The sequence below is a fragment of the Cavia porcellus genome, unplaced genomic scaffold (genome assembly GCF_034190915.1).
Source record: "Cavia porcellus strain 051 isolate PalLab524CR breed Dunkin Hartley unplaced genomic scaffold, mCavPor4.1 scaffold_27, whole genome shotgun sequence".
Classification (NCBI taxonomy): Eukaryota; Metazoa; Chordata; class Mammalia; order Rodentia; family Caviidae; genus Cavia; species Cavia porcellus.
The window spans coordinates 40,226,257-40,249,661 of NW_026947510.1; the positions used below are offsets into that span (position 1 = coordinate 40,226,257).

The window sequence follows — 23,405 nt, forward strand, 5'->3', positions numbered from 1 at the left end:
CATCTAGAAGTGATTTTTAACAATATGACATAAGCCATGCAAATGAAAAGTCCTTTCTATGTACATGTTAGGGGAATGAAGGAAAAAAAAAAGTGGGAGAAATGAATTTGGGATCGAAGACAAATAGCTTTCCTTTGCCTCTCTTGACATGTGTTATACATATCCATGACCTTTGATAGTAAAAACTCATTAACTTAAGAACATTTAATTCAAATATAGTTCTAATTCAGACATAATTCTTGACTCTTAAGAGCTTAAAGCATAACTAAAATGTAAATTTTTAAAAGTAGTAAATTAATGTCCACAAAATCTCACTATTAAGATACCTGTATTTCTTGCTAGTTAGTATGTACTTGATTCCTGATTTGTGTTTTGCTTGTTTCTTGAGGCAGGGGCTCACTCTGTAGTCCAGGCTGGCCTTGAACTCACAATGTAGCCCAGGCTGGCCTCAAGCTCTCAGTGATCCTTCTGCCTCAGCCTCCCAAGTGATGGGACTACAGGTGTACATGCGCCACTATGCCCAGTTTGTGATTTGTAGTTTTTAAGGTAATTTTAAAAGGTAATTGTTTGATGAAAAATATTTTTAAAAGTAAAAACCTTCATTAATATTTCTTTCTCTTTTATTTCAAGGGAGCTAAGGGACTTAGTTTTTTCAAACACTCTTTCCAATAATAAAGGAGACAAACTTGTTTTCTTTTAAAAGTGGACACATAGCAGGTAGGAAAGGGAAAAAGATCATAAGGTGAATTTTTTGGTTGACTATACAATTATATCTTCGCTCTGTACTTTCTTTTATAGAGATTTTTGTCAGGCACATTTAACACAGTGTTTTGTTGGGCGGGGGGTGGGGGTGGGGGTGGGGTTAGGCACTGAACCCAGGGCCTTCGCACTAACCAGCATCTCTATACCCACATATCTTTTTATTTTGAGGTGGGGAGTCACTAAATCACTAAATCAGGCTGGGCTTGAACTTTTTATCCTCCTGCCTCAAATTCCCAGAAGGCTGGGGTTACAGGCACGTATCATCATTACTGTCTTAGTTAATGCTTCTTTCACCAAGCATTCAAACGATTTCTATTACATGTTTCAGAGCTGTTCCAGCGGCAATTTATCGCATCAAGCATATTCTTTTTGGGAAAACTGGAGGCAGAAAGGGAAGGATGCAACGAATAGGGAAAATCAGCCAAATATTACAAATATAAGTCGTTGTAACGTTCATTGTCTCTATCTTTTGTGTTTACCTTTCTCAAGCATTCTCATATTCTGACGCTCTTCCCCCACAACAGAACACACATGAATTAATGAGATTTTTTTACAGACGACCATGGCGAAGACCTCAGTCTACGAAAACTATTTTTCTGTCTAAAATCAAGGGAGACCGGGAAATGAGGCCAAAAGATCGCGAGAAACCCTAAATAGCCAGAAGTTTCAATGAGACGGGGTGCAGGTCCATCGAAAGGGGCAAGACCAGCAGCAACTGCCGAAACCATAGCGACGGTTGATGCAGACTCGAGGTCTGAGACGTCAGACCTGGGGCAGCGGTCAGCGTGCACGGGAGGCGGTGCTAACCGACCGGCGAACTCAGCCATCTACCGCTGGACACTGAGCCACGCCAGGCCCAGGAATCCTCCAGTCTGCCCCTCAGAAGACCCCAACTAGGGAGACGGGCAGCCGGCAAAGGGGCCTGACGTCCTCGGGGTAAACGCATGGGGCCCAGAAAAGGATGGGAGAGATGGAGCCGCCGAAGTAAAGCGATTCCATATACTTACACTTCTGCTGGGTTTCCACAACTGCTAAAGGCGGAAAGGGGACGAATTGCCGGCCTCTTTTACTCCGCAGGGGCCTTCACCTCTGCTTCTCGGTCAAGCACCCAATCTCCGCCATCTTGAAACCTCGCGCCCCTCCGCCATCCTTACGTCATTTCCTATCTCTGGAGTTTAGACCGTCTTAGCGTAGCTCAATTCTGCAACCATAGAGAATATCCAGCAACTGTAGGACGAGAGTCGCTTCCGCTTTAATCCACTACCCAATTGGTTGATTTTCGTCTAAGAGCCCGCCTCACTACGGACTCCACGTGAATTGACACGTAATTGGTCTACTAGAAATAAGAAAAAGGAAGCCGTTATGAGATTGGCTGGTTACCTTGCCTCTTAGTCCGCAGGCATTCCAACCCAATTTCCGGAAGCGGCCTGTATTGAACCTCCCAAGGCGGTTCTTTCGAAAATAGCGGAGAGTTTTGTGTTTTGTTGGTTTGTATTGTGTCGTTGAGTTTTTACTTCTCTAATGATGGGAGCAGGTGAAAAATGTTTCTATTTCTGTTTGAAAATGAATTCTCCAGTAACATTTGACACTGAGTTTAATGTGCTTTGCAAGCATCGGATAATCCCACGTGCATGCCTGACGGGTCTGGAAATTTAGTAGTGATTCGTGAACACAGCATTTGTAGACCTGAACAAATAAGCAAGTGTCCATTCTAAACTCCCTAGATTGCCTATATTCAGAATTAGTTTTTTTGAAGAGGAAACATAGGGATATATACGTAGTTTACGAGTGGCGAAGTTGATAAATATTGGCTCTTACCAGGCTTGTTACCAGCCAGACATCTTTTATGATGTCACTATACATACGGGATTATTCACTGTTCTAATGTTTGACCTTTCTTTTTATACTGTCTTTACTTGAGACTCTATCTTTTCTCCTTAAAGATAAGTATTTTTTATTTTTAAAAAAATTCTGCGTTTAAAGGGCATGCTTGGTTTTATCTGAATGTAGTCATTTCTCCTAGACAAAAGAAAAGGTGAATTTTTACTATGTTATAAATATTTCAAAATATTGGCGGAGATGCATGTTAATTTTTAATCTAAGTTGGGCTCATGTGTAAACAGACCTTTGTCTTAGAAAATTCTTGATTTGATGGCTGTATTTGAATTTCAGCAAGAGCAATAACAAAATCTTATAGGTCACAGCTTATGAACCAAGTCATAAAAAGAATTTTGAAATTCAGCTAAATTATGTTCTTTTGCAGCTAATTTATGTAAACAGAGCAGAGAAAGAAAACGAAGAACATTTGAAAATTTAGTCTTTCATTTCACTAAAATTTTCATCTGGCTGTTTAAAAATTGTGAGATACACTGAATATTTTTATCTCAAGATCTTTTTGTAATTGGATAGAAGAACTAAAACATCCTCAAGCCAACAGGATAATAATTTTGAAAATACAGTGTAGATCCTAAATCAGTCTCAGTGGAAATTACCGGTTAGTGAAGGGTTTAGAGAACAAATGCTTGTGTCTACAGAAAAATCAGCTGAACCAGGAGGCCTCCATAGTTTCTGGAATTTTTCTGAAACCAGGTAGCTAGTAATATGGGCCACCTAGTGCTTTATGGCAGAAGCAGCTGCCTCCTTTCTACTAATATTGAAAATAAAATTATATTTTTTCCCCAGAAAAATCTTAATAAATTACAACTTTTCTTTGACTAACACATCTTTAAAAATAGTGAATTCTTCTTCAGCCTCCTAAATGCATATTATGCATGTGTGGCTGAGATTCAGCTTTTTATTGTTTCTAGACATAGTCATCGCAGCTGATAAGCATTGATTGCTGTTATATAGACTTTTATCATTTTAGTGTTAATTTTTGATCCATCCAAATTACACTGTGTAATCAGTAGTTTACAGGTTGTCTCCTTTTATCATTGTAGCCTATTATTACACACCATTTTCCATTCTCTTTCAGTTTATAGATTAAATTGGATTTAACCTAGCAGTCAGTAATATGGTAGTACATATTTCTGTTTTATTCAAAATCTCCAGATTTGTGTCTAACAAGAAATTACTAAGAATATCTCTGTCTGTCTGTCTGTCTTTTTGAGTAAGGGTCTCCTTATGTAGTTTAGGCTGTCCCTGAACTCACTGTGTAGCCCAGGCTGGCCTCAAACTTGTGGCAGTCCTCCTGCTTCAGCCTCCTGAAAGCTGGGATTACAGGCATGTGCCACCACACCCAGCAAGAAGCCCTCTTTAGAGTTACTGTCTCTTTAGAACTAAGTGTTATTAGAAGCTAGTGATGGAAATGAAAATCTGTACATTAAATGTAAGTTTTAAGGATTTTAATAGGAATTTAGAAAAGAGAGTATTCCCTACACCTGCTCCTTTATGATAGCATTTACCCTAATGCAGATCTATAGAAGAGGGTGAAAAAACATTCTGGGGTATGAGCATTTACTTGGAAGGATTTAGCACCGACTGATCCAGGCATTCATTGTTGACACACAACTCAAGAGTCATCTAGTTTTAGCATCTCCAGTTCTCCTTTCAAATTATTTATCCTATTTATGTTCACATTGGAAACATGTGGGAAAGGAACCTAATTAAAAAAAAAAAAGCAAGCACTGGTACTAAGAAGAAAGCAGAAGAATGTTTCATTGGGAAGTGAAATGATGATTCATTTCATTTGGCATTTCACTGTATCGGCGACCTCAGTAATGGCATCATTATATTTTTCTGACGCTGTCTTGAACTCCACCAAATGCTTCTCATAGCTTTTGATGGCTGTTTGAAGCTGTGTTTTCTCCACTGCTCCCAGGATGGCGCGGAAGATCATATCTATGCCAAGGCCAAGAACAGCAACTCCAATACTACCAAGGAGAGAAGCACCAATTTGAGCTAACACGCTGACCAACTTGTTAATGATGCCAGTTGTGATGTTTGAGCCCACGAGTTTAACAGCCACTGCGCTGGCTGCAGATGTGGCTTCGCCCAGGATGACTGACATAACCTTTTGTACTATTGCAATTTTCTCTGTTTCCCGCTCCTTAATATCCTGAAGTTTTCTATAGAGGGTTGGCTCTAGTTTGTCTTTGAGTGCTTCATCCACTTTTTGCAGTTCCTTTTGAATGTTTGTCACAGCATGAATGATGATATCACAGTTTTCTTTTATGGTACCATCTCTTTTCATTTCAATAGAGGCCAGCTTGCACCCCAAGTGCACGTTTAAGACACCTATGAGCTTATTGGTTGCATGGAAACTGTCAGATAAGCAATCAAGGAGCTGCTGGTGAAGACGGTTCACTTCCTGCCGCCTCCTTGGGTTGTCTGGATAGAGGAAGTCACTCTGGGCCATATTTCAATTGTCTCTGAAAAATAAAATAATAAATCTTCACTTAAAGTCTTGAAGAATAGCCACTGTCTGTGTGAATCTGATCAGGAAATGTTACTTCACATGTAACACAATAGCCCTGTGTTTTCTGAAGAATTTCCCTGGAAGCTTAACAGGTTTTTGAAAGGAATTATTTTTATTAAACTTGGATCAGTGTAGGGAAAATGTGGCTAACGGAATGCAACCCATTGGTGTATGAAATAAGGCATTAGGTTTTGTGGTGGTAGGGGAATTCTAGATAGGAAATATTCATGTTTATTGTGTGGTTTTTAGTAAACATAGTTATTTCTAGGTAATATTTAAAAATTTTATATGCAACAGATCCTGATTAGAAATGGTTAGCATTTGACTATTCATGCTCCTTAATTTCCATAACCCCTTAGTCCCTAAATTGAATATACCTATAGATTGATTTCTCTAATATTTGGAGTTAAAAATCAGTACCAGGAGAATTTTTAAATTTCTGAATAGGACTCCTGATATACATTTCGTGTTATATATTTGGTTGTTTTAGATTAAAATATTCAAATCACCTTATAGACAAATTATTTGTTTTTTAAACCTAAGAGATATCCAAAGGTAACATACATATGAAGTCGAACCTTTAAAAATAGTCCTCATGATAAGAATATATATTCAAGATTCTGGGCTAAATTTTCATTTTGGAGAGAAGGGCATTGTGTGACTGTATGGTTATAAATCTGGAATTCCACATTTGTGGACTTGTAAATTATTTAGAATTGTCTATATTGTACTTGACTGTTTTTAAGATAAGCTTGAATTGGATCAGAAAATATAATGCCTTTTTTTTTTTTTTTTTTTGAGACAGGATTTCACTATGTAGTTCAGGCTGGCGAACTCACTGTGTAGCTCAGGCTGCCTCTGAAATCTTGGCAATCCTCCTGCCTCAGCCTCCAGAGTGATGGCAGTACAGTTGTGTACTCTCATGTCTAGCAATAATGCCATCTTACAAAGCTATTAAAAAATACATAGTGAAAACATTGTAGGATAAATACATCTAATAGGAGACTACTTGTGTTTGCACTTGACTTCTTATACTTTGGCTCACAGTGTTATTTAGAGAAAAAAGGAATAAGCATGTCCTTTTGAGATTGGCTGAACAGTCTAAATTTAAGCCCAATAAGAACAATAATTCACTAATTTGCATACTTTGAATGGGCTTTCTGTGTGGTCAGCAGTGTTACTTTTTTGTTAAACTTGTATGAAAAATGAAAAACGTGAAGTTTCTTTCGGTGAGGGATTTGAAATATTCTCTGAGTAAGCAACATCCTTATTCATTTGGGCCGTATCCTAGCATCATTGTTCTTATTCAAGAAAGTAAACATGAAAATAATGTATCTTTAAAATAGGCATTGTGACATACACCTATAATACCAGCATTTAGGAGTCTAAGGCAGGACGATCACTATGAGTTTAAGGTCAGCCTGGGTTACTTACTAGTGAATTCAAGGTCAGTGAATCCTTGTCTCAAAAATCCAATGCAAGCAAACAAATCCAACCTGGAAATCACACACACACACACACACACACACACACACACACACACACACACGCGCGCGCGCGCGCGCGCAAAAACCTGTCCTCTAAGACAAAGATGTATCGAAAGGAGAAAGATTTTCTAAAATGGATTAGGAATACACAACAAATAATAACCTTTATTTGTACATTCAGAAAAAAATGCACTGGAACTCCCTGAATGAACTATCAGATACAAATTCATTTTATCCTTGATTCAGATCTTATACATACACGTGCACAAAATGCAATAGACATAAATTTCCACCAAACAATATTTGGAAAATTTTCTAATTCTATTCCATTTAAACAAAATTGCTCATCAGGGATCTACTAAATATTTGACACACTTTCCAGTGAGTTGCAAATTACAATCTGATAAGCACAAATTTGGGGTTTGAATTCTTTTTTTTCCGTAAAATTGTCATTAAACTCTTTTCCTCCTCCATCTTTTCCTCATTTCCAGATATTGTTAAATAAAACTCCAGCTTCTGATTTTGAGTCCAGAAGACAGTCGACTACATCCTTATTCATATATTTAGGTGAGCAGCATCTTTCTTACTCTGAGAAATTGGAAAGTATTTCTAGTATCTATGACCAAACAAAGGTGTAATTTTCTGAAAAATTGTGTGCTTTTGTGTCCTTCCAGATAAATGGAAATGTGAAACTTCCTCCTGGATAGGAGGCTAGTACTTTGACATGATCGGTTCTTTTTTCAGTTAAGTGAATATTTTATCACAATTTCACAGATTGATCTTAAATATATCTGAAAGCTTAACAGGCAAGACTACTTAAATCTTCAGGAACAGCAATATTAGAAACACTCTGCCATATTAAGACATCATGAAAGCACACTATTAAATGGTGATGCAGAGGTTCAGGGGCAAGTAGATTCATAAAACAAAAGTAGTCCTCAAAGCAGAGCCTTCTATCTCATATATATATAGGTACCAGGGATCAAACACAAGGCAGGCACTTATGGCACTGAGCTAAATCCCCAGCATCTTCCATCTCTTAAACACTAAGTGCTGACATAATGGACTAATCGTTGGAATTAAAAATAAACAAAAATGATTAGCATAATACATGTAAAAAATTACCCACTCCCCAAATGGAATAAAATAGCTAGAAGAAAATGAATAATTTCCAGCTGATGTCTTCACAGAGAATTTCCAAACTTAAAACCAGTTGAGAGAAATCACGTGTAAAAATTTGACCAACAAAGATGATCACGTAAAAAGAACCAAAGGGGGAAAAAATAGGACGGAAGGCAAATTAGGAAAATGCAATAAAAATGAAAAAAATTTTAAAGAATTTTATTGTTAAAAGCAGTAATAATATAATAGTTGTAGCAGTTTGCAAACTTGCCCTTGTAAACCTCCTCAGGTAGATCTGAGGTCCAATACTGAACACAATTCAAGGTTCCTTATGCCCCCCAAATGGTATGAGAAGTGCTAGAGAATTGGGAAGAATAGAGGTGGAGATTGAAGATAAAACTGCTGAATTATGTTTCTGACAGAAGAGCCTGGTGAAGAAAAAAAAAAAAAAAAAGGAAAAAAAAAAACCCCAAATAGTCACTGTGACGTGAAGGGCTATTTGACTAAGCCAAAAGTAGGTGTTATCTGACTTTCCAGGAAAGCAACAGAGAATAGCTAATTTTTCCAAACAGGCCAGTTTCTGCCTTATAAAGAGACTTTGAAATGACCTGCTTTCTTCAGTCCTTTTCTGTTAATAAAACCAAGTGTGTCTGCTCAACTCATGAAAACATTTATTCTATTTTATAGAATGAGACCTTGTTCTGTTAGAGAATTGCAAAAAAACCTCAGATTTCTGAGCTAAATTGATACAATTTGTATTTTGGCACACTTTATCTAATAGGTAGTAATTTATTACGAGCAAAATAGTACTCTAGGCTCTATGAAGCACATAACAAAATAAGATGTCTACTTTCTTGGAATTTGTAATCTTAGGAAATTAATATAGATTAATAACTATAATGTCAAATTGAAAGTTATTTTCTTACAAAGTTATGAGAACTGTTGGCACTTGGCTTTTGTAAATGCAAACTTCAAACAATCCACATTTTAATATATACTGACATCGAGGCCAGATAGAGACAGTTTGGCCATCCAGGGAAGGTTATTATACTCTTTCAACTCAATTTCCTTAAATATGTGCTTGATAATTAAGGGCTAGACACCATTTGGAGAGTTGTAGTTAGCAATGTGCAATGTCTTCATTATTACCCCTAATAATTTATTTCTGAATGCCAAATTAATTACTCCATTCAGCAAGATAAATGACTTGAAATGGACTCATTCTTCTTACACTTCATGGGTGATACTCAGGATGAGCTTCAGATGAAAGCTTACTAGTAATATATACCAGTGGGCCTGAGAGGAGCTCAGAGCTATGTGCTTGCTTTCATTTTATTACATTTTCAGTGATGATGTAGTGTCTTAAAGATCTTGGCATTAGCAGGAAGCTCAGTGGTGTAGTCAGCGCAGCTCTGATTAACAATACTTTTGCATGGCAAATTTGAAACTTTATATAATTGGAGCTATTCCACAGTGGTGCATCTAATCAGTAAAACATTACATTTGAGGAGTTACTATCCATTTGGGAGCTGAGTTTATGCTGTTATTTGAATATTTTACTGTAGGGTTCCATGAAGTAGAGTCCCGGAGCAAGCTGATGAGGAATTGGTAGCCAGCAGGAGGAGCTCTTGGTCTCTGGGACTCCTGTTTCACCTAAGCTTTTGCTAAAGGAATTGTGCTTTGTTGATCTCACTTTTGGTGTCTGATGGGTAAAATTTTTGATGAGAAAATTTCGTTACTAAAAAGATTAACTTGTGATTAAATAAAATTACAAGAGAACACATCTGAAAGTGTTAGTAGAAACAAAGATTAGCTTGAAAAGGATGCTAGCTGGATGTAACCTTAATTTTGTTGAGTTAGGAAATAAATATTCATCATTAAAGAACACATAAGAACTGGTAAAAATATACGGATGTGTAGGTCTAAAAATTAAGATCTACTTAGTGATGTTATATGATTGATTTTGTTTTTCACATAATAAAATGAAAGTATATTGATTTCACATTTTCAAATAAAACTTTTCAGGATACATTTGTGAATAACAGAGTTGCATTGTCTGCCAAGTGCTATAGGAGGAATTTAAAGACAGAATATCTCAGGCGGTTACAGGAAGCTTCATGGAGAAAGTGATATATAACTTGTGTTCTGAAAGATGGTAGTTGTAACATGGCTAAATAAAAGTAAAAAGTTTGTAAAACAAAGTGCTTTTTAATATAAGTTCATTGTCATGAATATATATATAGACTTTTTAAAATAGAGGAGAGAAAGTACCTCAAATACATCATTTTAATTATTTTTGTTTTTTGTTAGGCTTTTCTAAAATTTGTATGTGAAATTATCTTAAAGTAGTAGTGTAAATAAAATTAACTTGAATGCCATATTTCTAGTTTTATAAAAATTTAATTGATTACATAAACTATTCTATATCTTTACCATCATTTAATAAATCCCTACTTGTTTCACTGCAAATAATGCCCTCATGAGAACTTTAATATAAGTAGTTTGATTATTTTCTTCTTCTATCACCTGACTTATTTCCTCAGGATAAATAAGTAGAACTATATAATTAACTTTTTATTACTTTTGATATGTACTGCAAATCAAAAATAAATTTTTATAGCAGGGCACTGGATATCCTTCAAAGTCCAAGATGATCCTGGTGAAATATTGTGAATTTGGGGAGCATAAGGTTAAATTTCAGGAAGGAGTGTTCTTGCATTTTTAGAACTACACAGTGAACGTGTTAAAGATGAGACATTTTGGTGTCTGAGATTTGCTTCCAAATAATCTGTAAAGAATAGTAGGGAAGGATTATAGAGAATGTAAGATTGGCTTGTTTTGATACATTTTACAGTTGGGTTTTGAGCACAAGGAAATTTATTATATCATAGTCTCTGGTTTTAGGTATATTTGAATTTTTCCCATAAAACTTAAAAACAGTATAACAAACCAACAAACCCATAATTCTGTTTAAGTCTCTGATGGTCAATCATTAGTGGTCTCTGAGGTTTTACATTCCTCTCTGTTCTGTTCTTTACTGTCCTTGAATCATTCCAAGTTTGCTTTCTTGGGAGTATGGAAATAGGGTCTAGTTTTAACTGGAAGGAGAAAATAGGAGAAAATAACAGTTACTGTCTAGTTCTGAGCTTTATTTAATACTATGGACTTTAATTTTTAAAACTTAAAAGTATGGACTTTAAATTTTAAAAAGTTACTTGCTATGTGATGCTGATCTAATTTTCAACCAGAAAGTAATACTGCTTGTGACCATTAAGTGAAATATCAAGATTACCTATCAGCATTTATCAAATGTTCACTTATGAAGCCTCTGCTCTGTACCTTGCAGCACCTAGGGAGTAAAATGAGTATTTTTTACCCTCAAGAAGACAATGAAGATATTTGGAGACACACACCGCAAATACTTAGTATATTTGAATATAATTTAACTTATGAATGAGGGTAAGGTCATAAGTATGAGTCCACATTCACTTTTTCACAGATATTCAGCACCTCTATTAACATTAATGACACAGACAGAGATGTCACCATTCATATAAACAATACAGATTCGCACAAATGTCAGTCCATTCTTCAATTTTTCTAAATTCTAAGCTTTTCTTCTTGTGTCTTAGTTTTAGACGTTGTTAATTTTCCTTCCTTCCTTGGCATCTTCAGACACATAATCACACACAGAAAATACCATGGTCCCCTCTTATAATAAAGCTATTATTTTATGTATGAATAAGATTCAAGACTAACATGTTATTCTCAAAACTATTTTATGTGGACAGAGCAGTATATTAATATTAATATAAATATCCGTGTTACTTACCTTGGCGTGGCTCTGAGTTTGTAGTCTCAGCAGTTGTTTAGGGGTATTGTTGAAGTGCGTTTTCATCTGGTTTCATCTGGGTGTTTCTGGTGGAATGTGATGACTTACAGGCTTTGTTAGTCTCTGCTGGGTCCCTCTGCCTGTCTGGTTTATGGGCTACTTCTGCATAGCTTGGTCCTCAGATTTCTTCTTAGATTAGTATAAACTTAGTGTATGCGAAGTAGTATAATTTGAAAGACTGCTAAAGTGGTAAAACTTATTTGTAACATTTCTGTTATTTAATGGAATTTCCATTGTTGAAAGGCGCTTCCTCGGTGAACTAATTCTGTTCAGCAGGGAAGATGGCTTTTGTGTTGTGGCTCTGAGATTTTTGGGATTACATCTTATTGACTGTTTCACATATTAGGTTTCCATTAGTTTCTTCACATTTGTACATTTATCTGTTACTAGCTGCTTTGTTTAGGTTCTCGAAAGACATAAATCTGGACATAGTCAAATGTGTTTTTTTGTTGTTAATTTTTAGTCTTCTTTCCAGAAAGAGCAGAAGGAGTTCTGTTGTTTATCATTAGTCCTTTTTTTTTAATCTTGGTGAATTCTACTGAAGGTACCGAATTTTTAAAGACCAACTACATTCCTTCCTTTAAAGCTTAGAGTCTTTTGTGCTCTTTCCTGTGGTGTTGGTCCTAATCACTAATGATTCCTTTACAGCAAAAACACTTCAAAATCAGGGTAATCACTGAGCCCAACAATACCCTAATGAAAAGACTACAGGCTTTAGATTCAGATGATCCTGGTTTGTGTATCAAAAATATTATTTACTAGTCATGCAACTCTGGAAATTTCACTGAACTGCTCTTAATTTTTTCAACATTGATGAATTCATAACCTGTGAATTATCGTAAGGGTTAAATGAAACAATGTATATAAAGCACTTGGCATAGTGGCTGATATATAGCCAAAGCTCACTAAATGACAGCCATTCTCATTTTAATAGTAATATCTCCTAGTTGGATGGGAGAATGACAGGCATAGAATACAAAACTCGTGTGCCACCAAGAGATTTGTAAAAACTAAAGGTGCTGTCCTGTGGCCCTAGAGCATGGCTATGTGAGAGTATAGTTTTCCCTTTGTTTCAGTGCGTCTCCTGTCTTTGATATATTTTAGGGACCTACCCTGTGATGTGTCCTTGATACAGTCTAAGAACCCATCAGAGCTAGATATGGATGACGAGTAGGATTTACGCAGGTCCAGGATATGGAAAAGATGAAGCAGATAGAAGCACTGAACAAAAGAACTGAATAAAAATTTACAGAGAATTTTCAGGGAGCAAAATTAATGCACTATCCTGGTTGTATGCATGACAGTAATTAAAGGAAAGTTAGTAGTGAAAGACTGAGAACAGCTTGCAGATTTCATGAACTAATACTGATACTAAGAAGTTGTATTCACTGTGCAATATTGAACCACTGAAGGCTTTTTAAAAAATGGGATAATACATGGGAATTTGGAATTCAGGAAAGTTCCCTTATATGAACTAGGTAAGTATATATGGAAAATAAATTATGTGTTACTAACCCCAATGCCTACAGTAGCTGGACGAGATATGTCTGTCACTTGTCTTATCTTAACGCAGTTGTATTTTGTTACTGAAAAGAATATTGTTGAGGAGTACTGTTTTACACACTTGTGCCTAAGGTAGTGTTTGCTTCTCTTCTATTTCCACTCTTCTGGACATTTGCTTACTAGTCAGCCACCCCTTTCTCCCCCCACAGAGCAGCCAAACTGGATTTACTCTAATTGGGACACAAACAGTAACAACATAAAAGAGGTAGACGTTATGTACTAGATACATTTTCAGAATTATTAGAGAAAAACTAGAAGCAAAATTGAATGAGCCCCACTGGTCATAAATTTGAGCTTCTTAAACCCTCTGTGACTACAGAAAATAAAGACATCAATAGTCAAGCCTTAACTGTAAGCAGGAGGCAAATTTTCCTAGTTAGTATCTCAGAGTCACGATAGTGCCAAGCAGTCAAAAAGGCTAATTTGGCAAGTTTGACTGTTGGGGTGAGGGTGGTCAGTGATGTCTCCGAACTGGCAGGCGTCTAGCTGCTCTCTTGATAGGGTCTATGGCCAAACATGATCCCCGTTTTTTCTGATTTTTATGATTTGTTTTCCTGAAAAGCATTACACACACAAAAAAAACACATAGCATGATTTCTTCCCAGAATAACCTGCATGATTCAGTAACAACACCAGCACTTCTGAATCCTCTATTAAACACATACACCTAAAAAAATAACCTTTGGACAAGTTAGTCTCTTTTATCACTTCTCATCCAAGACTTTCTAAGTGTGTAATGTCCATGCATTATCTGTACTGCATTTTTCCACTTGTCTTTTAATATTTGTAATCTAGCTACATATATTCCTACTTCCTGTAAAGTTGTTACACAAAACCAAGATGGCAGTGTAATCACTATGTCTAATTCATAAGATACTTGTCATATTTGTGGCACTTGAAGTTATTGGTCATTTTTTTCTTTATTCTACCTCTCTCACATGTCCTTAAATACTGGTGCTTTTGAAGTTTTTCAACACTGATGAATTCATAAACTGTGAATTCCATATTTATTTCGCTTTTACTTTATATATTCTCCCTCAATCGTTTTATTCAATTTCATAGTTCTATTACAGTTTATTTATGAACTCCAAGTAGATAGCTGTTGTTTAATAATTTTTCTTGCACTTTCAGTAAATATCTCTTATCAGCTATCTAGACAGCTCTGTGTGGATGCTTTTCGTACCTCAAAAAGTTATGAATAAAATCTACCTCATTATCTTGAGCTGCCAATTCGCTCTTCCATTGTGTCTTAGTCAAATTTTCCTACGTAATTTTAAAAACTATTACAGAGAGATTTCTTGTGCACTTTTCTCGGATTCTCCTGATGGTAACACTGTGAAAAGCTATACTATTACACCTGATTGGCGTCTAACCCACTAACATGTGTTTGTTTGTGTATCTGATTTATTTCACTGACAGTATGGTCTTTAGGTGTATCCATTTTCCAACAAATGACACTCTTATTTTGTATGGCAGAATACTATTGTGTGTAAATACCACATTTTCTTTATCCATTTATTTGTTCATGGGTATGTCGGCTGTTTCCAGAGATATTGAACACTTTTTCATGTACAATATTTCTTGACCATTTGTACTACTTCTGAGCCATGTCTGTGGCTACCCATTTTTTAATGGAAGTTTTTTATTTTAGGGGTTCTAGTGTAATATTCTAGATATTAGTTCTCTGTTCAAGGAATATCTGGCAAAATCTTTTTCCCATGCTGAAGGTTTCCACTTTACTCTGCTGGTTATTTCCTTTGCTGTGCAGAAGCTTTTTAATTTGATGTCACCCCATTTGTTGATTCTTGGTATTATTTCCTGTGCAATTGGAGTTCAGTTCAGAAAGTTCTTGCCTTTCACCCGTTTTGATTGTAGTTTGGTAAATGGTGAGACATGAATGAGTTTAGATTCAGTCTTCTGCATTGTTGGGAGCCGTTGAAGCTGGAGATTGATCACTATGTGTGGAGCTAAAGCAAGACTCGCCCAGAAAAAACAGACCAAAACAAGCTATGTAAACAGGTCATTTCAGCACCAAGAAGGCAGAGGGCCCAGGCCTGCCAAGCAATGGGTTGCTAGGCAGAGGGGCTGAAATTGATGTCATCTTTCCCAGTATATAAGTAAAGGTGCTACAGTGGTTGAGCAGTTTCTTTCCTCCCATCAGGAGGATAAAGGCTCCACCTGACCCCAGCTTTGTCTTTTCTTTATTTTTCCCATCTTCTGCCAGTTGAACCCAGGAACCTCAGGAGCCTAACTGGGTTGCGGCACTGCATGGTGACAGCCAGTCTTCCCAGAACCATTTATTAAAGAGGCTACCTTTATTCCAGTGTAGGTTTTTGACCACAGAAGCTGAATGTACCTGGAGATTTTCTGCCTCCTCTGCTCTATTCCAGTGAGCTGCATGTCTGTTTTTGTGTCAGTTCCACGTCTCTCCCCCACAGCTTTGTAATACAACTTGAAATCCAGGATCGCGATGCCTGTTTCTTGCTTTTGTGTTGTCCAGGATAGCTTTTGCTGTTGTGGGTTTCTTCTAGGATTATTTTCTCTAATTACTCAAGGAATGCTGTTGGCATTTCGATTGAGATTTTGTTAAATCTGTATGATAATTTTGGAAGTATGATAATTTTGACTACATTGGTTCTGCCTATCCAGAACAGACCACATCATTCGATTTTTCTGATGTTCTCTTTAATCTTTTTCACAGTTCTGTAGCTTTCATTGTAGAGATTTTTCACTTCCTTGGTGAGGTTAATTCCTAAGTATTTAGTTTTCTTGATGCTATTATGAGTTGTATTTTTCTAATTTCTTGCTCAATGAGTTTATTATTGGTGGACAGCAATGCTATTGGTTTTTTAAAATTTTATTTTAATTTTAATGTTTTTGCTATTGATTTTTGTGTGTTGATTTTGCACCCTGATAACGTTGCTGGATTTGGTTATTCTAGGATTTTGGGTGGGTTTTTTTTTTTTTTTTTTTTTTGTTGTTCTTTTCAGTAGACGATCATGTCACCTGCAAATAGTGATACTTTGCCTTCTTTCTTTTCTATGCATACCTTTTTTATTTCTTTGTCTTACTTGACTGCTCTAGTTAATGTTTCAATTGGTTTTTCTTCTTTAGTCTGGTTTTTGAAGAGTGAACTAGGTTTAGTTTTTAGAATAAATCTACAATTGGCTGGAATGTATTATTCTTTCTATTGTATATAATGTTGGATTAGATTTGCTACTATTTCTAAGGATTTTTGTGTCTGTTATGAAAGGATACTAATCGGTAGTTTTCTTATATTTTCTACCATGGTGGCTTTATAAAATGTGTTGAAAAGTATTTTCTTGTACTTTCTATAAGATATTATATAGAATTATTATAAACTCTTGTATTATTATTTGCTCAGTTCACCAGTGAAACCATGTGGGCCTTGACTTTTCTTTTTTAGAAGATATTTAACTATACACACATTTATAGATGGTATTTAACTGTACTTTTTTTTGAAATAATTTTACTTAGGTTTCAAATCATAGATCCACTCCATTTGGATTGTTGAATTTATATATATAAAGTTGTTCATAGTTCCCTCATTATCCTCTTAAAATAGAAGCCTAAGTTATTCATTGTTGTAGACATTCTTTTCTACTATAAGTTTTTTTTTTTTTTACTGGTACCGGGAATCGAACTTGTGACTGCCTGCTTGCAAGGCAGGTGCTTATGATGCTGAGCTAAATCCCCAGCCCCCTCTACTATAAGTATTTAATCTGCAGATTTCCTAATTATTACTTTAGTGTTATCCTGCTGATTTTGATATATTTTCATTGAGTTCAAAGTACTTTCTCATTTCTCTTAAAAGGTCTTTTTGACCTATAGATTATTATTTAGTAACATGTTATCTAATTTACTAATATTTTGAGATATTTCATGCATTTTTCTATATTTACCTCTAATTATGTTATAGTAAAAGTATATTTGTTGTATAGTACATATGTAAAAAAAAAAGATCCTGGATTCTTGATTGAGATTGGGTTGCATTTATAAATCAATTTGAAGATGATTAATATTCACTCCATTAACAATGGTTATCTTTCTATTTATTTAGGTCTTAACAAAGCAACACTTTGTTATGTTGTAAATGTATAGATCTTTCATGTCTCTTTTCAGTTTCCTCTCTAAGTATCCAATATTTTTGTGATACTATAAATATTGTTTTCATTTGTTTCTGATCTTTGTTGCTATAGAAATGCAACTGATTTTCGTATCATCCTCTCACTATCCAGAGGCTAGAAATCAGAAGCCAACCAGGACCTTCCCTGGGGCTTCTGAGGAAGGGTCTATGCCATCCCCTTTCCCTGCTGGCTTCTAGTGGCTGTCAGTATTCCTCAATCTGTGGCTGCCTCACTCCAATCTCTATCTCCGTGGTTACTCTTCTAATGGTTACTCTAGAGATTACAATGCACTTCCACACTTCATACAGTCTCCTAGAATCAATATTTTATCACTTCAAGTAAAACAAAAAATACATCTACAAAGGGAGGCTGGAGTACACCTGTGTAACTTAATATTGTATCCAATTTCCTCTACTACAACGAATGGTCACTGAGGATAATATCTTTGAGAATAACATCATATTCATATATTCAGTATCTAACAAGCAATATTTGATGTTTGTATACAAGCTCAGTGATATAACTCTTCTGCACTTCTAATTATTTTTGTTATTATCTGTATTAAATTACAGGATCATGTCTGCTTAATGTTTGTATAACTTCTCTGACCTCGACAGGAGTTATCCTTGTGCTCATGTTTCTTTCAGGCTTTTCATGTTTGCTAAATTCACTTTAATTTTCATTTGAATTCTGCTTTGCTTTACAGAGCTGCAACTTCTTTGTTGAAGAAATGTCTGCGGAATTAGAAAAGAATAAAGAGAGACTGATGCAAGCTGCGAAAATGTTCTTCTTTCATGTACAAGATCTTGTTTCTTTCACAAATAAATGTATTGATTTGTTTAATAGTAATATGAACACTCAGATCCTCTTGACGGCTATGAAAGAAGATAGTAGCATAAAGGATTTGGTTGAACAAATGCTCAAACAATGTAAGGAAATGAAATCAGCACTGGATGCAAAACTCAGCAAAACGCAAACAGAACCTTTCTATTCCAAGGCTGCAACAACCATGTGCTCTGTGGTTGAGAAATATACCAATGTGGAGTTGCCTCCTTCAGCTAAAGAGTTGTTTGACATTATCCAGACACCCGTCATTGTTTCTGTGCTGAGAAGTAGTAACATCCTTGAGAGTTTAGAATCTTTACTTTCACTCTTGATGACGTTCCCCATCATGAATCTTCGAGTCAGTGACTTCCATAGAGAAGACACCAAAGAGCAATCAGATGCCACCACATCTGGGAAAACCATAAATCCAAATCTTTCTAAAAACACCACAAAGGACACTTTGAAGAAGCTGCAGGAGGCATTAAAAACTGAGAATGCCAGCAATCCTGAAGAGTCAGCAGCAGATCACTTGGAACAAATTGTCAGGGCTATGGAGCCAACCTTACATATTCTTCAAAAAGCCATGCAAACTGTGGAAACCAGTATTTCCAAGTCTAAGAAAGTCAATGACAAGTAGGAGTGCAATAGAAGACATCTGTCAGGAAATTAACTCGGATTCTGTGATTTTTAATAGTACTTTCTATTGTAAAAGCCTTTGTGTCAGAACGTTAGCATGGGGAATAGTCATCTGGTAAACCATTTACTTATAGTTCTGCTTTATTACAATAAAAAGGAATAATCAAAGAAGACCTGCTTGGAACATCAGTCATTAAGAAGGCTATGTTGTTATCTATCAGTATGTACTTGTGATGTATAAGTATATTTATCTTGAGAAATTGACATATATGCACATCACATCTTAATAATTTTTACTTCCACTTCCATTCCTAGCTCTCCTTTTCTGTCCTCAAAGCCCCTTTCTATCAACAAAATCTATTTCCTTGCTTCCTGTCTTTTATTTTGTTATTTGTATTTTGAGTTTCTTACATAAGAGAAAATAGGCGATATTTCTTCTATGTCGGCATATTTCACTTACTATTATGGTCTCCAGATGTGTGCATTTTCCTACAAATGACCCGTTTATTCCAGAACATATTGCTGAAAAATTAAAATAGCATTACAGTTGAGGCTATTTCTAAAGATTATATTTCATCTTAAAAAATGATAAAGTAGCTTAACCAATTTCCAGTTTTAGAAAGTTGATTCTAGCTCCTGCAGTGTGAAATCCAGATAAATATCAATATTATTATTAGATAATAATAATAGTCATCTCTAGTAGAGATGACTGTTCAGGCCCCAGGCAACATAATATAACCTATATTTTGTCACTTATATCCATTTCTGTAAAGTTCATTGCCTTGACTTTCATAAAAATATTCTTGATATCATTTATCCAGAATTATATAAGAACAATGAATAAGCAGTAATAAAATTTTCTTGCCAGAGTAGACAGTTTATTCTTATTTGTCTCCTACTGAGATATTTTTATTAGGGAATATTAAAAGTTGAAAAATGGAAGGATTCTGAGCATTTATAAAGTAAAAACCATAGCACCTGTAGGTTTTCTTTTTTTAAGGAGAAGAGTTAGGAAATTCCATTTACCTGCCAGGAAGTATTTGGTGCTCATACATTGTAAGTGACTATACTCTTAAGATGACCCTTAAAGTCACTGTCGCACATGATACCTAATAGGAACTTTGCTGAGAATAAAAAATGTGATATGATAACTCCAAAGAAAGGCTATCATTACCATTTATTATTATTATTACTTTGCATCATTGAGATTTGAACCTAGGGCCTTCACTCTTAAGCTGCATCCCTAATCCACTTGCCTCCTTTTTTACTTTTGAGGCAGAATCTTTCAAGTTGCTAAATTGCCCAGGCTGAACTTGATTTTGTAATCCTCCTGCCTCAGTCTCCAAGAATTCTGGGATTACAGGATTGTGCCACCAGGCCAGTTTATCACTGTCATTTTAAATAAAGTATTATTCCCCACTGTCAGACAACAGGTCTTGAGAGTGTCCCATGGTAAGGGCCTGGTGAATTTTGACCACTCCCAGAGCTTAGAGGTTCTGGAAAAGGGTAAACTTTCGATACATTAACTGAGTTTTTCGTACCAACACTGAAACCTTGCCCATTTGCAAAAGTTATCTATTTACTATTAATCATACTTTATTTTGGGGAGGATCTTGAGCGGATTCATTTGCTACCCTCCTATCAAAAATGTATTTCATGGAAGGAACGGGACAGGTCTTTTGCTATATTACTTTCTCTGTATTTCTTCGGTTTAGGATTTATCCCTTCTCTTGGTCACTGGGGTTGTACTCCAGGATGTCAGGATAGCTGAGGAGATTGACATAGAGATAAATGAGACATAGAGCAGGAAAAGTCCCTGGGTAGAGTCTCTCCATGACGTGATTAGACGAATAACCAGTGGCAGATGAAAGGGAGCCCGTGGATGTCCATGAGAATGGCCAGCTCAGGTGGCCCCACGGTGTTAGCGACAGGTAGTTCCCACATCCATAAAGATAGGTGGTCAGGAGCTGGTGGTGTCACACTTTCCCCCCGCTGAGTGCCACCAGCCTGTCCACTCTGTTGTCTTTTTATCTGCTGCCCATTTCCAGCCTACAGAAATATTAGCAGGAAGCTGCAGTCTTCTCAAACCGTTGCTCTCATTTTATGCCTCTCTTAAATACTTTGGTTTTGGGTTCCCTTGTTTTCTTTAAAGTCCTTCAGATTTTGAAGAACAAAATGAAGACTCACTTATTTCAGTGTTACACTTAGTGTTATTTTTTTCTCTGAAGCCATGAGCATTGTACAGCCTATGTGAGTGAAGTATGAGCAGAAAGGAGAGGGTGAACTTTCACAAAGCAAAATATGATCATGTATCAAAGAAAAATAAATTATGAAAAAATGAAAGAAGTTCTGTGATATTTGTAGTATCTTTCCCCCCACTTTTTAGTTGTCATTGTTTTCTATATCTTAGTGTCTCCGAAGGGACTTTGTTCAGTGTTTGCTGAATTTTACCAAATCAGGAACTGTATCATTTATGGACTCGATCATGAGACAACTCAATCCAAGAATCCCAATTCCCCAAGCAAATTTGGCAACACCAAAAATTTCTTTGGGTATTTTATTTTAATGAGTGTGAAGTAAGTGGAGAAACTTAGGATATCCAAGTATGTAAAGTATCATTTTAAAAACTTGGTTATCCTTTCAAGCATCCTGATCACATAAGTCCACAACATTCTCAGATGTTGGAGCATAGCATAGTCATGTACAGGATTAATTAAAACATAAATTACTGACTTACTGTTTCCATAAGTTTGAGGTCAGGCACTAGAAGTTACATTTCTACCAAAAGTTTAAGTGATGTTGATGCTTGCATGCGCTGGCTGCACACTTTGAACTGCCTATTTAGAAGAATTGTTGTTTCTTATGGGGATCAAAAGCTTTAGGCTCCTCTGTAGCTCATACTTAACTTTCTGCCAGACCTGGCCACTTCCTGATCCTACAAATATGAGACTTATTCCTGCCTCTTCTATCTGTTTACCTCTCTTTTCTACTCATGTGAAGCCTGTCAAAGTTTCATCTTCAGTAGAATGTTTTATCTACTCACAGGCCAGAGGAAGCTCATTTTTCTCTGCACTTCAAACATTTATTATTTGTGTTTGTTTTCAACACTAAGCACTTAGCTCATTCTCTTATAATTTCTCCTTCTTCCTATAGTCCCTTACTCCCATCGAATATCTCAAGTCCTTGCTCAAATGCTGCCTTTTGGGAAAGTCTTCCTGGCTTCTCCTTTTGCCTCAATTAAAAAGAATCAAACTCTCATGAATAGAAAAACTTTTCTCTGGTATATCCTTTGTGACTTGTACTCTTAATTTCTTCCAGGAGACTTTAAACTCATGAGAGACCTGATCTCATTATTCAACTTTTAGTCCCGCAATACTTGGTACATTACATAGCTTATTAAATGCATTTATATGATACAGTAAAATATAGGGAAATCACCAGGTGCTTTTTTCCTAACATTTCATTTCACTACTGTCTTACCAAGGTTCACTGCAAGGTTCACCCCCATGATTGCTAGACATCAACCTGCCAAAGACCTGTGTAGTGACTGCCTGTGGAAATTCTGTACTTGCTTTATTGGATGTAAAGGCCAATGCAACTGGGTGACACGGGTATACTTGGTTCTGTCAACTGGGAAATGCCAATTTAAGGGTTGATAGTATGTAGATTCCTGAACTCCCTGACAGATGACAGATGACAGATGATTTTATGTTGCTAATTATCTATTTAATTTCTTTGATCATAACATAGGCATTTCAAGACGTCTTCTAGGGGATGAGATGAACGGATTTTCACTTTCGTTACTTTTTATTTGTTTTGAGAGAGGGTCTGCTATGTACTCATACTGTCATACTGTCAGAATTCAAAATTAAATTGTAGCTCTCACTTTTACCCCACTTATCCCAATTGTAGGGTCTTTAGAGATCAGGCAAAATAATTTTTGATTTCTCTACATAAATTGTCAGTGAGGGAAAGAACTGGAAAACATTTTCAGCTGTGCAGCTTTATAATTCATATTCTGCATCATATACTTTGTGCAATTAGGAGCTCATATATCTTTTATTTTCTGGGCAATCAAACTTCTCTTGCTTATGCTCTCCTTTATCTCCGCACACATCCACCTGTCTTACAATATAATTAAATTTTCTATGCAGTCTTAAATTTCCATCTATTCTTTTATAAATTAACATCTTTCGAATTTAACTTTTGTGCTATCTTAGGAACAGGCATGTTACACCTTGTTACTGGCAGTGAATGAGATTTTACTTCCTGTTTTTATTAACTTTCCCTTTTATTTCTGAGTTTTCCGTGTTTCCTTTCATCTGATACTAGTCTGGTCTTAGATGCTGGTGCTGATACAGTTTTTTGAAGGAAGTACGTCTGGATCTCAATGCTCTTATATATGATGACAAATTTACCATTTGCTAACATTTTTTATTTGCTCCTATTTAGGACCACTAAATAGACAAAATCCACAAAACAACAATAACAACAAAGGAGAGTCTATTCATCTGTACTCCTTTAATTACTTGAGATAGAAAATCAAATTCAAA

The 23,405-nt window shown here is 35.9% G+C and overlaps 3 protein-coding genes across 5 annotated transcripts in view; 1 reads left to right on the plus strand and 2 right to left on the minus strand.

Annotated features, from left to right (window-relative positions):
• Wbp11 (WW domain binding protein 11) overlaps positions 1-1,942 on the minus strand; it is a 15,423-nt gene extending 13,481 nt beyond the window's left edge. Inside the window, exon 1 of the mRNA XM_003470428.4 lies at positions 1,770-1,942. The gene's annotated coding sequence lies outside the window, so the exon portion shown is untranslated. The remainder of the gene's footprint in view (positions 1-1,769) is intronic.
• Positions 1,431-19,023, plus strand: CUNH12orf60 (chromosome unknown C12orf60 homolog). 3 transcript variants are annotated; one of them, XM_063238263.1, is made up of 3 exons: positions 1,431-1,698; positions 7,158-7,233; positions 18,098-19,023. In XM_063238263.1, exon 3 carries the CDS (start codon positions 18,122-18,124, stop codon positions 18,851-18,853), a length of 732 nt encoding a protein of 243 aa, XP_063094333.1. In that variant the 5' UTR covers positions 1,431-1,698; positions 7,158-7,233; positions 18,098-18,121; the 3' UTR covers positions 18,854-19,023. The 3 variants fall into 3 exon arrangements, with proteins under 3 accessions (XP_063094333.1, XP_013008608.1, XP_063094332.1); XM_013153154.3 differs by lacking the exon at positions 1,431-1,698 and adding an exon at positions 2,062-2,249; XM_063238262.1 differs by lacking the exon at positions 1,431-1,698 and adding an exon at positions 2,100-2,296.
• On the minus strand, positions 4,105-5,128 carry Smco3 (single-pass membrane protein with coiled-coil domains 3). The gene has a single exon (XM_023565298.2). It carries the CDS (start codon positions 5,117-5,119, stop codon positions 4,442-4,444), a length of 678 nt encoding a protein of 225 aa, XP_023421066.2. The 5' UTR covers positions 5,120-5,128; the 3' UTR covers positions 4,105-4,441.
• Positions 19,024-23,405: the final 4,382 nt, after the last annotated feature.